Consider the following 14,657-nt stretch of genomic DNA (forward strand, 5'->3'; position numbering starts at 1 on the left):
TTATATTCATGCAAGAGGACGCTTGCTTGCACGAATATGTCGATACGAAGATAGTCACCACTCCACATGCCAACTTCTTCACCTTACTGTAGCAATCTGGAAGACTATTCCATGCGTCGAATATAAGTGCTTCAACTCACGGCATTTCTTTTAAAGCTGTCCACTTTTGTTGTGTTACGTGACTACATGTCTAGAGTTCCAACTCTTCGAATTTGCTTTTCAACTCTGTGAATTTTCCACTCCACAAAGCTTTACTTTTTTAAATCGATCAATTGCATTGCTAGAGATCCACTATCAACTCCAAATGGCTCGATTTGGATTTCGTTACTATTTGTGTTAACAGGATTTACTATGAATGCTAGAGTGGATTTGTTGGCCTTGAATTGCTGAAATCTCTCACCAAATTCATCTTTCAGTTTTTTAATAACTGTACTGAAGTAACTCGAGTGAACACTTGCACTGGTTTTATCGCGATGTTGCTTTAGAAATTGAAAATGAAGTAATTTACCGCTCTGAATATCTTCTGCCAAAATAATTAATATTTCTTCGAAACAAACCAGTTCTTCTACCAAAACATAGGCTGGGTTTCCCTTTCCTTGCAGTTTTAGATTCAGCTTATTTAATTTCGTCGTCGTATCCACCATAAAGCAAAATTTTTGCAGCCATTCTCTGTTCTCTAATTCAGGGTGATCAATGCCTTTTCCATTGAGGAATTTATTTAGTTCATTGAAGCACAAAGTAAAACGTCTCAACACCTTATCCTTGGAAAGCCATAGCACTTTATTGTGAAGGAGGAGGTCGGAATACTGAGTCTCCATTTCGTTTAAGAATTCTTTAAACTGACGATGGTAGAGTGCTTTTGACAGGATGCTGTTAACAATCTTGATTACCAAATTCATGACCTTAACTATTTTGGCCAGAGATGTTTGCGCACAAAGCGCTTTTTGTTGTATTATGCAGAGAAACGTAAGAATTTTGTGGTTTATTTTGCTCTGAAGAATCGTTGTTGTCCCTTTATTTTTTCCTGTCATACTTCTGGCTCCATCAGTTGCTATTGAAACGATTTTATTTGAATCGATCTTATTATCGACGAGGCATTTCTGCACAGCACTCGCTATGTCTTCCCCTCTAGTTTGGCCAAGTGCGGTAGGAATCCTATAAGTTCTTCTTTGGATCATGGGAAGACATATACCTCACAAAAAGTGCAACTTGTGCCGTGTCTTTTATATCGCAAGACTCATCTATAGCAAGCAATAAGGCAGAAGCCAGTTGAATGTCTTCCACCTGCAAATGTGTTACATTTGAAGACATTTTAGTCATTCTATCTTGTACTGTTTTAGCGGATAGTAGCAGATCTTTGATTTTTTTCAAGATTTCTGGTTTGTTCTTGAAATCACGAAATAGTTCTTCAGATGCACGTATGAAGCAATCTTTGACATACTCGCCATCTGTGAATGATTTGCCTTTTTATGCAATTTCTAGTGATTACTTGTAGATTGCATTCAGTTAACTTAACGTGGAACTTGATTGCTGTACTTGTTTCTGGAGCTGGTCGACAGCTTTTTTTCGTTCTTCGCCAGCTGGATATTTACTAGCAAACTGTGTATGTTTTGTAGTGAAGTGTCTCTCTAAATTTGATTTCTTACTGTGTGCGAGTTTTTCGTGGCAAATAAGACAAGTTGGAAGGCCATCTGAGTTGCATATGTAAGCGAACGACTCCTTCCAATCCTGACTGAATTGTCGATGCTCTTTTCAGTTTTTTTTAAGGTGCCATGTTTGCGGTGAAGCTGTGATAAAGAATTTTTAAAATCATTATTCAGGTATCCACAACAGCAAATGACAAGTTTTGTAATTATTTACTATGTCAACGTATACCAATGTAAATGCATACCAAAAGCTGGGCTTTAAAATATAATCTATCAAAAAACATTTTACATCGATATTTCCCGATTAAAAATACTTACCTTGATAGTAAAAATAATTCTCCAAGACTTGGATTATTAAAATATATAATTCAGACACGAAACACTGTTTGTCTCAATCTGTGGTTGCCTCCCGTGTGGGGTGATCGTCGACTGGCACAAACGGACTTGTCAGAACTCACAATGTGCTTATCGCGGTGCGACAGTGACGAGTCTCACGGGGGAGGGGTGCGGGGAAAAGCTAGAACAATGGGCTGATTGTGAGGGATAGAAATGGTGCCTAATCCTCGTTAACCGATTCAGGACGATTACAATTTTTTTTCTTATAAAACAAATAATATCTGCGTATGGAACTAAGGAGCCGCAGCTTCACATCCAAAGAGCCGCATGTGGTTCGCGAGCTGCAGGTTGCCGACCTAGGCATTACACAATTCGCGCCGGATATACCTGTCGCGAATCGGCAATAACAGATGGAACTCGAAGGAGACTGTTTTGTTGTAAAGTTCTTCACACAGACCAAGAAAAACTTTTGAAATAAATTATTAAATTACATACTTAGAGAGGAAGCTGAACGCCATATTAAAGAAAGATGCATTTTAAACAGAAAATACACTTACTTTTCTTTATGGCGTATTCACAGCCCTCTTGGTATGCTCAGTATTAGCGAATTGGCACTTCGATCCAACAACAAGCAAAAGCTACAATGCTCTGTGGAAGAGACATTACAGGCAGAGGCATTGTTTCGCCTGAAACCAATCCTACCAAGTGACACTTGACACTTCACTCTTTTTTTCAAGTTATTGAACTGGTGCAAGTGATCCAGCCTTTTATCTCTGAGGGTGTGGTTACAGGAAGAGAACCACATTGTAACTTTTTATATCATAAGATCGCACTGTCTTGTATATGTGTATAATCAGTTTAAACAAAACTTTCTTAAATTTTGCATGTGACTTGATCATTTTTTATTATGGTAAAAGTAAAGGTAGCTCAAGATATCTTTAGCGCCCCCTCCTTGAGGTTTCCTGTACTTGCAACTGCTTTAAGTACCCTACTGTTCTTATCAACGTGCTTAGCACAAAATGTTTTTTAGATCATCATGTCTAGAGGACGCTTAAGAGACAGAGACATATGGATAAAATGGGAATCCGGCACATCAAAAAGAAAAGGAAAGGGCGAGGCGATTATATCCAGCCAAACTATGAGATCGAGTAGCATTAAATTTCTTAAGAAAACTTCAGGTGTAACTGTTCCAGAGGCCTCCAATGAAGCTCTCATCCAAGTGTCTTTAGTTTCTAGAACAGAACAAGCTTCAGGGCCGGATGAATCTGTTACCCTTTCTGATACAACGTCAGAGTTGGGTGATTTTGAGCCGAATAGAGTATCAAAATGTGATAATCAAGATCAAACTGTTCGTAAAAGGGAGTCATTTATAAAATTAGATCTGGGAAAGTGGGTATTTCCAGTAACAGATTTGCTGTGTCCTGATTTAATTCAAAATGGTCCCCAACAAAACCTACGGAAACCTGATGAAAGTAGTCCCTAATGTGCAAATAAATATCATTTTACTAAATTTCATTTTACTAGAAAAGTGAGTGACTGCGAAAAACATCGTAGATGGTTAGACAAGACAAAGGTTATTGCTTTCCACGTCGACTTTTTTCACGTTTTCAGACACAACTGGTAAAAGAAGGATGTTGTGACCTGAAGGATTTTAGTAGGATGTTGCAAAGGCATGAACAAAGTCAAGGACACATGGAGTGAGTGATTAGATGGACGAAATTCTGTAGAGGAATCAAATATGGAAGAACAATAATTAAAGCAAACAAGAGACTGATTAGAGAATCACAAAATTATTGGTATAACTTGTTTGAAAGGTTTACAGATGTTATAAAATACTTCACTTCACACAATCTAACGTTTAGAGGGCATCGAGAATCCCTTAACCTGAATGAGAGCAGAAATGGTGGAAATTTTATAGATATATTTAAACTGTTATCCAAATATGATCTAACACTAAAAGAGCACTTGCAACATATTAACAAAAAGCAACTTTATCAGCATTATCTTAGCCATGACACAAAATGAATTAATTACATTAATGACCAAATCTGTTATCAACGAAGTTATAAACAGAGTTCGACAAGCAAAATATTGTGCCTGTATGCTCGATTGTACCAGAGATTTGAGGCATGTGGAGCAAATGTCAATAATATTAAGATTCTGTAATTCATCAACTGGAGTGGAGATAGAGGAACATTGGGTTTATTGCTGTCGCAGAAACATCAGGAGAGTATTTAACAAATGCCATTTCGAAGGAACTAGAAAATAATGGCCTAGACATCCAAAACTGTCAGGACAGGGATGTGATAACAGTGCCAATATCGTTGGCATTAATAAAGATGTTAGAACAAGAATACCCAGCATTAATCTACAAGCTTTGTTCACGCCTTGCAGATGCCATTCTTGGAATTTGTTTCTTCTAGATGCTGCTAACACTTCTACAACAGCTAAAACGTTTTTCGGTTTCATCACTAAAGTTTATGTGATTTTTACAAAATCAAGCAAGTTTTATGATCTCATAATAACTAAACTGAAATTGACATTAAAACCGCTGTCTGAAACACCATGGGAAAGTAGAATCAGAATTGTAAAAGCGTTATTTTTGCAATTTGATGATATCATCGAAACTTTGAGTGACCTGAAAAATAGAACTGATCACTCCGAAAGTCTTAGCGACTGTGAAGCAGTCTTGAAAGAAATGCTAACTTTTGAGTTTATTGTCGCAATACACGTGTGATATGAGATTTTACTATGTGTCAACAATATAAGTAAACTATGGCAATTGGTTCAAGTGAACTTGAGAGTCGCTATTCATACTTTACATACATTTTGTGACTGTATTCAAGAATTCCGTATTTGAAACAAGCGTTGTAGAAGCTCGATTGTTTGTAGAAAAAGGTAGTAGTTTAAAAAAGGAGAAATGTTTTTAAAATTCAATGAAGTATTCCTTGGTATTTTCATGAAGTATGTTTTGTGTATATAGGATCTTGAAGTGCGTTTTTTTCTCAGTTGTGACAAATCTTTATCCTAAAGAAATATACCGTTTTAAATGAAACTGTTTTCTTCAAACTTAATAATTTGCAACAGGTTATGGACCCAGGCTACGTGAAACTGAACAAAATGCAGTTCTTTCCAAGTCTGATTCAATTCAGTGTGTGCTGGTAGAAGCTATCTGTTGCTGAATGGAGCTGAACGGTAAGAATATGGCTACAAACGCAGATTATAAAGTGATTGTCGATAAACTCAAAAGGCCCGAAGATTGGGCAAAATGGAAATGGCATATATCTATGGTACTCCGTTCATATGAACTGGAAGACGTTATTATCGGTACGTGCGAACCTGCGATGCTGACTCGGGAACCAACAAGTGAACAGAAGGAAGCGTACGCAGAATGGCAAAAGAATGACGCGAAAGCGGCAAGTTTGATAGCAGGTGCGCTAAGCAAAGCAGTAGCTGAACTTGTATTGACGTGCAGAAACGCTAAAGAAATATTGGACAAACTACATGCGAGATTTTGTTTGTAGATTTAAATGATGAATTAACGAAACATGAAGTGAATCGTTGCCTGAAAGAATATTGAATGGTCGAATTTTATCTAGCTGGGAAAGGAATATGATAATTTTAAAGATCTCTGGGACACAATACCGGCTGAAAACCAGAATTTGAACTTATTTATTGAAAAACTTTGTGCTATTGAACTGCGTGAACAAAGTACAACAGATGTAACTGCATTGGTTGCGTTTAGCTCACGAAAAAAGATGTCAAAAGAGCGAGCATAACAAAAATTTCATGTAACAAATGTAAACAACTAGGACATTGGGCAGTGGAGTGTCCACAGAACCCTTGTGACTGCAATAACGAGCGGTAAGGAGAGAAGGTGAGTGAAAACTCTGTGTTTACTTTGTGTGCCATGGGTGCGTCTACTGTAAATTATATTGACGTTAATAAATGGTATTGTGATAGTGGTGCTACGAAGCATATCACCCCGAATAAACAATACTTCGTCTTGTACAGCAAATCTGATGTTTCATTAGGAAGACAAGGAACTAACATGTATGCACTTGGTAAAGGCACAGTTTACATCGAAATAAGGTGAAACAACGAATGGTATAGGGCCAGGTTGGAAAATGTTTTGTATCTGCCTGATGCAAGTGCTCATTTGTTCTCTGTCAGAGCAGCAGCAGCTAACGGCTACAGTATAACATTCGATTAATAAAGTGTTATGATTAAAAAAAATCAGTGGCGATATCGTCATGACAGGCTATGTGGAAAATGGTCTGTACGTGTTGAATATGCGTGTTTTCAGACCAGAAAACAATGGTCAAGTAAATATAGCGACATCTGAAACACTGCAAGTGTACCATGAAAGATTCGGTCATGAAAATAAGCAACATATCAAGAACATTTTGAAGAAACATCAGTGTAGAAGGTTGAAATGATGAATTTTGTGACGGTTGCACATTAGGAAAGATACATAAAATACCATTCAAACAACGAACAAACCGCCCACAATTACTGGCGAATTAATTCACGCAGATGTCAACGGACCAATGAGTACAGAGTCGTTTGGAGGTGCTCGGTATTATGTATGTTTTAAAGACGATTTCAGTAAATTTCGTCCGATTTTCTTTCTTAATCACAAACATGAAGTATACGATGTGCTTAAGCAGTTTTTAAATGAAGCACAAACCAGAGGACATGTTGTTAAACAATTTCGACGTGATGGAAGCAAGGAATTTAACAACAACATGATTAAGAAATTACTCATGGATAAAGGAATAGAATTACTGACTTCTCCACCGTATATTCCTGAACAAAACGGTGTGGCAGAACGTGAAAACAGAACAATTGCTGAAGCCGCACGTACGATGCTAAACACAAGTAAGCTACCAAGAGGACTGTGGGCAGAAGCATGTAACACAGCAGTCTATAGTTTAAATCGTACTGGGAGGTCTTCGGTTACAGACAAATTTTCATATGAGCTGTAGTACAGTCAATCAGTGGGAAAACTTGACCATCTCAGAATTTTTGGCACAGGTTGCTATGTTCATATAAGCAAACAATTCCGTTCAACATTTGATGACAAGGCTGTTTTGGACAACTCGTTGGGTATGTCAATGACAGAGATGGATTGTTGTCTGGGTTCCTTCCAAAAGGAAAGTTGTCTTGAGTCATGATATAAAATTTAAACCAGAGATAGTGTGTAGCTCCCACAGTGATCACATTACCTTAGATATTCCTTAGCAGTCTGCTTCTGGAGGAAGTCAAAGTGAAGAAATCTTTAACGGAATTGAATCTGGAGGAAGTCAGGAATCAGATGTCAGTAACAAAAAATCAGCAGAATTCCTGAAAGCCAAAGCATCAGAATCTTCTAACGTAGATGAACTGGAGAACAGAAGACTACGAAGAAAACCAGCCTGGATAGAAGGTGGTGAGTCCTTGATGTTTTCAAAGCTTACTGCTGGCGAACGAAAAGATCCAAACTGTTTTTCTGATGTATTGCAGTCGAATGAGAAAGAAAATTGGATGCAAGCTATCGATGAAGAACTAGAATCACTAAAGAGAAACAATACTTGGGTGTTAGTTGAACGTCCTATGAATGCCAAAGTATTACAAAATTGTTGGGTTCTATGTCGAAAAGTTTCAGCTGATGGAAACACTCGCTTCAAAGCCCGATTAGTTGCTAAAGGATATATTCAGCAAGCAGGAATAGATTATGAAGATACATTTAGTCCTGTTTCACGTTATGACACCATTAGAGTTTAGCTAGCGGTAGCTGCTTCAAAAAAACCTGGTGTTGAAACAATTTGACGTGAAGACGGCATTTTTGAATGGACTACTTGAAGATGAAATGTACATGGAACAACCAGAAGGCTTTGAAGATAGTACACATCGAGTGTGTTTCCTGAAACGGAGTCTATATGGACTAAAACAAGCACCAAGCTGCTGGAAATGAAAAAAGACTTTATGTTGCTATTTACGTTGATGACGGCCTAATTGTGGCAGTGACGAAAAAGAAATAACAGCATTTCTGAACACTTTACAATGTGAATCTGATATAACATTGGGGACTCTTGACAGTTTTCTTGGCATAAAAATAAAACAAACTGAAAATGGAGCAATTATGATAAATCAAGAAAAGTACACGAAAGATATACTGGAAAGATTTCGAATGGCAGAATCTGACATGAATTCAACTCCCATTGGATATCGAGAAAACGATCAGAATGAAACAGAAGCAATTCCGTCCTCCATTCCCTACAGCGAGGCAATTGGATGTCTTATGTATCTCTCAATAGCAACTCGTCCAGACGTAAGTTTTGCAGTCAATAAAGGTGCTCGAGCTATGAGAAAACCAACTGCTTCCGACTGGAACCGAGTTAAACACATATTTCGGTATCTGAAAGGTACATTAAATTATCTGAGAATTTACAGTGATGCTGATTTTGCTTTAGACAAACAGACAAGACGTTCAACAACTGGTATTGTGGCAAAGTACCACGGACAGGCAATATCATGGACAAGTCAGTAGCAGAAGGTAGTGGCTACATCTACAACGAAAGCAGAAATCATCTCAGCAAGTGAAGGAGCCCAAGAATTAATTTGGTTACGTCGTTTACTAAGTGACTTGGTTGAAATGCCGGAACAACCTCCAACACTTTATACTGACAAAGACAGTGCATTAAAATTGGCAAAAAACCCTGAATATCATCGTCTGTCAAAACACATAGAGGTCTGACACTTCTATGTGAAAGATTCGCGAATGGTGAAACTTTGGTAGAACATATAGATGGAAAAAACCAGTTATATGATCTGCTGACAAAGCCACTTGAACGAATTCAATTTAATTTTGTGTGTGCATAGATTGGTGTGAAGGAAGTAACTTTGTTTTCATAGGACTTTTTGTGTTGTGTTGTAAAAAAGGAAAAATGTTTTTAACGTTCAATGTAGTATTCCTGGGTATTTTCATGAAGTATGTTTTACGTATATAGGATCTCCTTGAAGTTCGTTTTCTTTTTTCAGTTAAGTGCCAAATCTGTATCCTAAAGAAATATACCATTTTAAATGAAAATGTTTTGTTCAGACTTAATAATTTGCAACAGGTAGTTACCAAATTGAGTCTCAGTTTAAAAAAAGAATAGTACAGAAAAAAAATTGTTCGGTTATGAAAAAATTGATGAATTACACAATCTGCTGAATTGCAGTTCAGAGTTAACTTTTTTTAACACAATGAATGACGCTATAATAGTTGACACTGCATGTAGATTCAAAGCGCTCAATGGTTATTTTGAACGATTTGGTTTTATTTACGATATGAATGATTTGAAATTGATATCCAAGGCCGACGTTCGCAAATATTGTAATGATTTAGGTACAATACTTCAAGAAGGCGAAAATAGCGACGTACAGCCTTTAGAATTTTATGAGGAGCTCCAACTTTTAAAATCCAACCTACAGGACTCACCAAAGACGCAAAACAACTTATTCAGTGCATATTAGAAAATAATTTGGAAGAAGTATTGTGGGGCGGCGGATAAAAGTTTGTAATAATAATTAAATCTATTGCTGTATAAACGCTTGCGTGTTGAATCAGTTTCTAGCTTTTAGAATGTTGTTACTGCTGTCTTTTGCCGTTCTCAACACTGGCTCTCTATTTACTCCGTGACCCCCAGAAAGTGATTTAATAAAACTTGGAGCCAGTAAATAGATATCCTAGTGCCCACTTTACCTGAGAATGTTCTTATAGCTGCAGCTTATAGCTCTGAGGAATTAGGAGATTGTCCGGGATTTCTAATCAAGAACGGTTTTCCAAAATAGTTGAGTATATTCTGAAATTCACTAATAAAAACCACAAGTATCCCTACAACCTAACTAACAGAGCAGTTCAGAGTCTAATGCGCTGATGCAACTATAAATGTCCGAATCAAATGTTAAAAAGAATGCTCGCCAAAATTTGATGAAAATATTTCATCAAACGCCACGCTAAATTTTTGGTAGAATGTCTGTCCCGCGACGGCACGTGAAAATACGACAGTACGCAAACTGAAGCTAGATAATGAAAATCATTCCAGAATTAACACTTCGCATGAAATGTTTTCATGGTTCCGCATATCTCTAGTAACTTAATACGGCACCCGAGGCTGTTTGTAGCAGATACACTGATGCGACGCGACTACCGACACAGATGGTGTGTCATTCAGCGTCTGGAGAGAACTGGGGCCTTCCTTCCTCGCGCAGTGTTCTTATATATAAAGCCGCGGTGCGGACGGCTGAGGGATCGCCTGATCAAATCCGCTCTCCCGACTAGCCGCTGGGCTAGTAACGCACCACTTCAAGTTACATAATAATTTATAGCTTCTTTGGCTGATGGCCGAAGAAGCTCTTAATTTAAACGTGCATTCAGCACGCAGGTAAGTATTGATAATAAAATTTTGACGTGGCTAAGTTAAATACTTTGGGCGAGAGAATTAATTAAATTACACTGCACGCAGCAGATGAGCTCTGAACTGTCCCTTTTGAGATCCGCTATCGCTATAATTTTATAGGTATTAAAAAGAAACTTTACACATCTTCATAATCATAGCGGACCTCCAACCTATTTAAATCTAAACATCCTAGCCTTATTTACTAGCCTACTTAATCTATCTTGCTTCCTTCAGTTTTGAGATGAAAATCAGAAAATCATGAATTTCCACTAAAGTCTTAATTTGTGAAATCCAAAGTACTGTTTTTATTAAATCATTATGAAAGATGAATCTAAATATAAATTTTGAAGTCTCTAGCTCTTTTCTGTTGCGCCAATGATTTTTCCAGAAAAACGTCCAAATCTCGGAAATGGCTGAAGTTATCGAACTGATATTTAACACACATTAATTTAATATTATTTCTGACATGCTAGAAAAGTTTTAGTTCATTTGCTTGATTTTTAAGGTATTGCGCAACATTTATGACGTCAGAGCTAGTTACAGCAGACTGGCTGGCACATAATGGAAACTGATGTGAATTTACTACAACGTGAGTAGGCTGCTTCCCTACATCACCCTCTACTTAAATTTCTTGTTTATGAATGTTAATGAATGAAAACAAAATTTAATTACAAAAAGGGAAGCAAGCGTACAGTTTAACTCCCTATGAAAAATCAAAATTGAAATATAAATCGTAGAAACATTAAAGAAAACTGATTACCTACATTAATTATTTAAATTGTAGGCATGTTCACTGCCTTGTAAACAATGTCATTACTCAAAATTTTAACCAAAGTCAACGAAATATTTTGGCATACATATTGCCTTAGACAAACAAACACATACAAATCGAAAAATTATAAAAATCTTAGATCCATTAAATACATTAAATACATTTTTACATACAAATTCAAAGAAAATAACATGATACATAAACAGATGATTATCTCTTAGCAGTCTTTTTTAAACCTGAAAGAAAAGTTCACAAATAATTTTTACACACGTGGTTGTAGCCGCTTTGGCTGGCGTCCTACACTTCCATTCACAAGGGTAGAGGAGGGGAAGTTGCTATGGTGTGCGTCCTTCACGTTCTCTCTAAATTACATGGGGGAAAGGGGAGGGGTCACTGTGAGTTGTGTCCAAGTCACTCCACGCTTTCACGCAGCTACCAGGCTGCCATTATCTGGTTTGTCCTGTAGAACAAACAAAAGGAGTGCCTCAGACTCTGTTCACTTAATATCTAAGGGTGGATCACAATGAAATGGGGATATATACATTTTATCCTTCAGTATGTTGCTGGAACAAAGTTAACAGAACCTTTCTCAATATTACTCTCGCGGTTACTTAATTGTCATAAAATCGTTAAACAAGTGGCTCAAAACGCCGTCAATGACGTACTTGAGAAAATTTATGCTCAAGGCATACAGTCATAAATCATATTTAATCTAAATTTATTATTTCTGGGCCGGAACACTGAACCAATGCTCGGTACATTTCTGACAAATCTGCATCTTATTTACTTAACTGGCTCATCTTTGATTACTTTATTCTTAGAGATAGTATGAGTATGATTAGTGGTTGTTTTCTCAGCTTCTTTGTACAGGTGAGTAACTTTTGGTAATAGTACCGTTGTGAGTGTTCAAAACACACTACGTTTAGTTGACTACAAAATCCACTTATTGGTCCTCTGCTGTTGTCAGTTCCACATCTGCAATTAGGTACTTACTTACTTTGAAGTGTATTTATGCTGAGCTAAACTAATATTTCACGTCTGTCAGTATGTTATTTATTTACTTTGCTAGTGTACGTACTTATTTAAAACTCACTCTATTAATATTTAAAGCATAGGAAAGCACATTTATTTCATATTCATAGTGTATTGCAGCTGATTAGTTTGCTCACGTGGCAATCCATTTCCACTCAATCGGACGCTGAAACCACAGGTAGTCTCTCTCAGACCTACCACTAAACTGCATCAAATAATTATGGACGAGCGTAATGCTAAATTCCTTAAACCTATAGGACACCATGAGCTGCTCTGTCTCATCTAACATAAGGGTACCTATGGTCGCATTCACGCCTCCAACTCATAACCTCAATACGTGTAGGTGTATCCTGTCACACCCTACACTAAAATAATGGCCAGCTCCCACCTTATAAATACTTCAGGGACGTGTCCTTCACGTCTCAACCACAAACACTGCTCAATTCTATTACACTGCCTTTCCTTGCTATACCAGGTGAGTTTATCCTTACAACTTATCTGCATATTTTTCATAACACTAAGCAATCTCTTTCTTACTATTTATTAGTTAGCTCTAATGCATACACTAGGTTTCACACCACTTCAGATCCTGCTTGTACATGAATTCATACATCTTTTTAAATTATTGTTGGTGGACCAATTCCAATAAAACAACACTTTGTACTTACTATATTACCAGGGTACTATACATAATTGTTACTCCAATATATTTTATCTTAATTACGTCATACTTCTCTATTGTTTGTCACTATTAGGTTTGTCACATTAGGTATTTTTTTTTCACTAATCGGTAGATAGAATGGTTACATAACTCATGGCTTGATAGCCATAACGGAAAATTTTAGTATTTGGAAAGAAAAGGTCGAAATTTTTGAAGACAGGAAAGAGGAAGAATGAGTGAGACCTGAAAGGGAAAGAAGATCTCACACAGCTGGGACTGCACAGCTGCCACACTGTGTAGAGGTTAAAGAACAACCTCCTCCCTACAGCATTCATTAGCTTAAATGCTGTAAAGAAGAGTTAGAAATTTTAGGTGGATAGAAAGATGAAGAATGAGTGAGACCTGAAAGGGAAAGAAGATCTCACACAGCTGGGACTGCACAGCTGCCATACTGTGTAGAGGTTACAGAACAACCTCCTCCCTACAGTATTCATTAGCTTAATGCTGTCTTGATAGTCATAACGGAAAATTTTAGTATTTGGAGAGAAAAGGTCGAAATTTTTGAGGACAGGAAAGAGGAAGAATGAGTGAGATCTGAAATGGGAAAGAAGATCTCACACAGCTGGGACCGCACAGCTGCCACACTGTGTGGAGGTTATAGAGCAACCTCCTCCCTACAGCATTCATTGGTTTATTATTGACGTGATAATCATACCGGAAAATTTTGTGTTGGAAAGTAGAGGTCGAAATTTTTGGGGATAGGAAAGATGAAGATTGAGTGAGACCTGAAAGGGAAAGAAGATCTCACACAGCTGGGACTGCACAGCTGCCACACTGTGTAGAGGTTAAAGAACAACCTCCTCCCTACAGCATTCATTGGTTAAATGCTGTAAAGATAACCATACTGGAAAATTTAATGTATGAAAGAAGGGGTCGAAATTTTTGTGGATAGGAAAGATGAAGAATGAGTGAGACCTGAAAGGGAAAGAAGATCTCACACAGCTGGGACTGCACAGCTGCCACACTGTGTAGAGGTTACAGAACAACCTCCTCCCTACAGCATTCATTAGCTTAATGCTGTAAAGAAGGGTTAGAAATTTTAGGTGGATAGAAAAGATGAAGAGTGAGTGAGACCTGAAAAGGAAAGAAGATCTCACACAGCTGGGACTGCACAGCTGCCACACTGTGTAGAGGTTACAGAACAACCTCCTCCCTACAGCATTCAGTGGCTACCTATGAATCTGCCAGGTCGATCTGAAAATACTTTATGATGCCTTTTTAGAACCTGTCTCAGTTCTTCCTCCTGATTGGCTGAAATCTTATCGATTTCCTGCAATTTAGTTTCTATTTTGTCTAAAATAATTGCTTCTTCTTCTTCTTCTGTATTCAGCTTATTGTTATTAAGATTAACACCTTCGTCCCAATATCTCCTGTTTTTCAGAACTCTTATAGGCCGCTCCCAAGTTTTATGATCAGTTACTACATGTTTATCACTAAAAGGTACTATAATTACTCCGGTTATTGGCAAGACCATTTTTAACTGGCTTCTTTCAAAATCAACAACACTCTGATATTTCGACAAGAAATCTATGCCAATTAAAACCTCAATACTGAGATTGTTTACAATTAAACATGGATGATCAATTAAATTACCATTAATGTTAAAGGGTAGTAAAGCTTCTTGCTTTACCGTTTTTGAAACCTTGCCAGTAGCACCAATTATTCTTAGTCCTGATACCCTCATTACTGTAAGTTTGTCTTTACCAGGTAATGCATCAAAGAAG

General features: G+C 37.4%; 1 protein-coding gene across 1 annotated transcript; it reads right to left on the reverse strand.

The window, feature by feature from the left end:
* Positions 1-251: 251 nt before the first annotated feature.
* LOC124803313 (general transcription factor II-I repeat domain-containing protein 2B-like) lies at positions 252-1,031 on the reverse strand. Its single transcript, XM_047264497.1, has one exon. The coding sequence runs from the start codon at positions 1,029-1,031 to the stop codon at positions 252-254; it is 780 nt and encodes a 259-aa protein (XP_047120453.1).
* Between the last annotated feature and the right edge of the window lie 13,626 nt (positions 1,032-14,657).

The sequence above is a fragment of the Schistocerca piceifrons genome, chromosome 6, assembly GCF_021461385.2.
Source record: "Schistocerca piceifrons isolate TAMUIC-IGC-003096 chromosome 6, iqSchPice1.1, whole genome shotgun sequence".
Lineage (NCBI taxonomy): Eukaryota > Metazoa > Arthropoda > Insecta > Orthoptera > Acrididae > Schistocerca > Schistocerca piceifrons.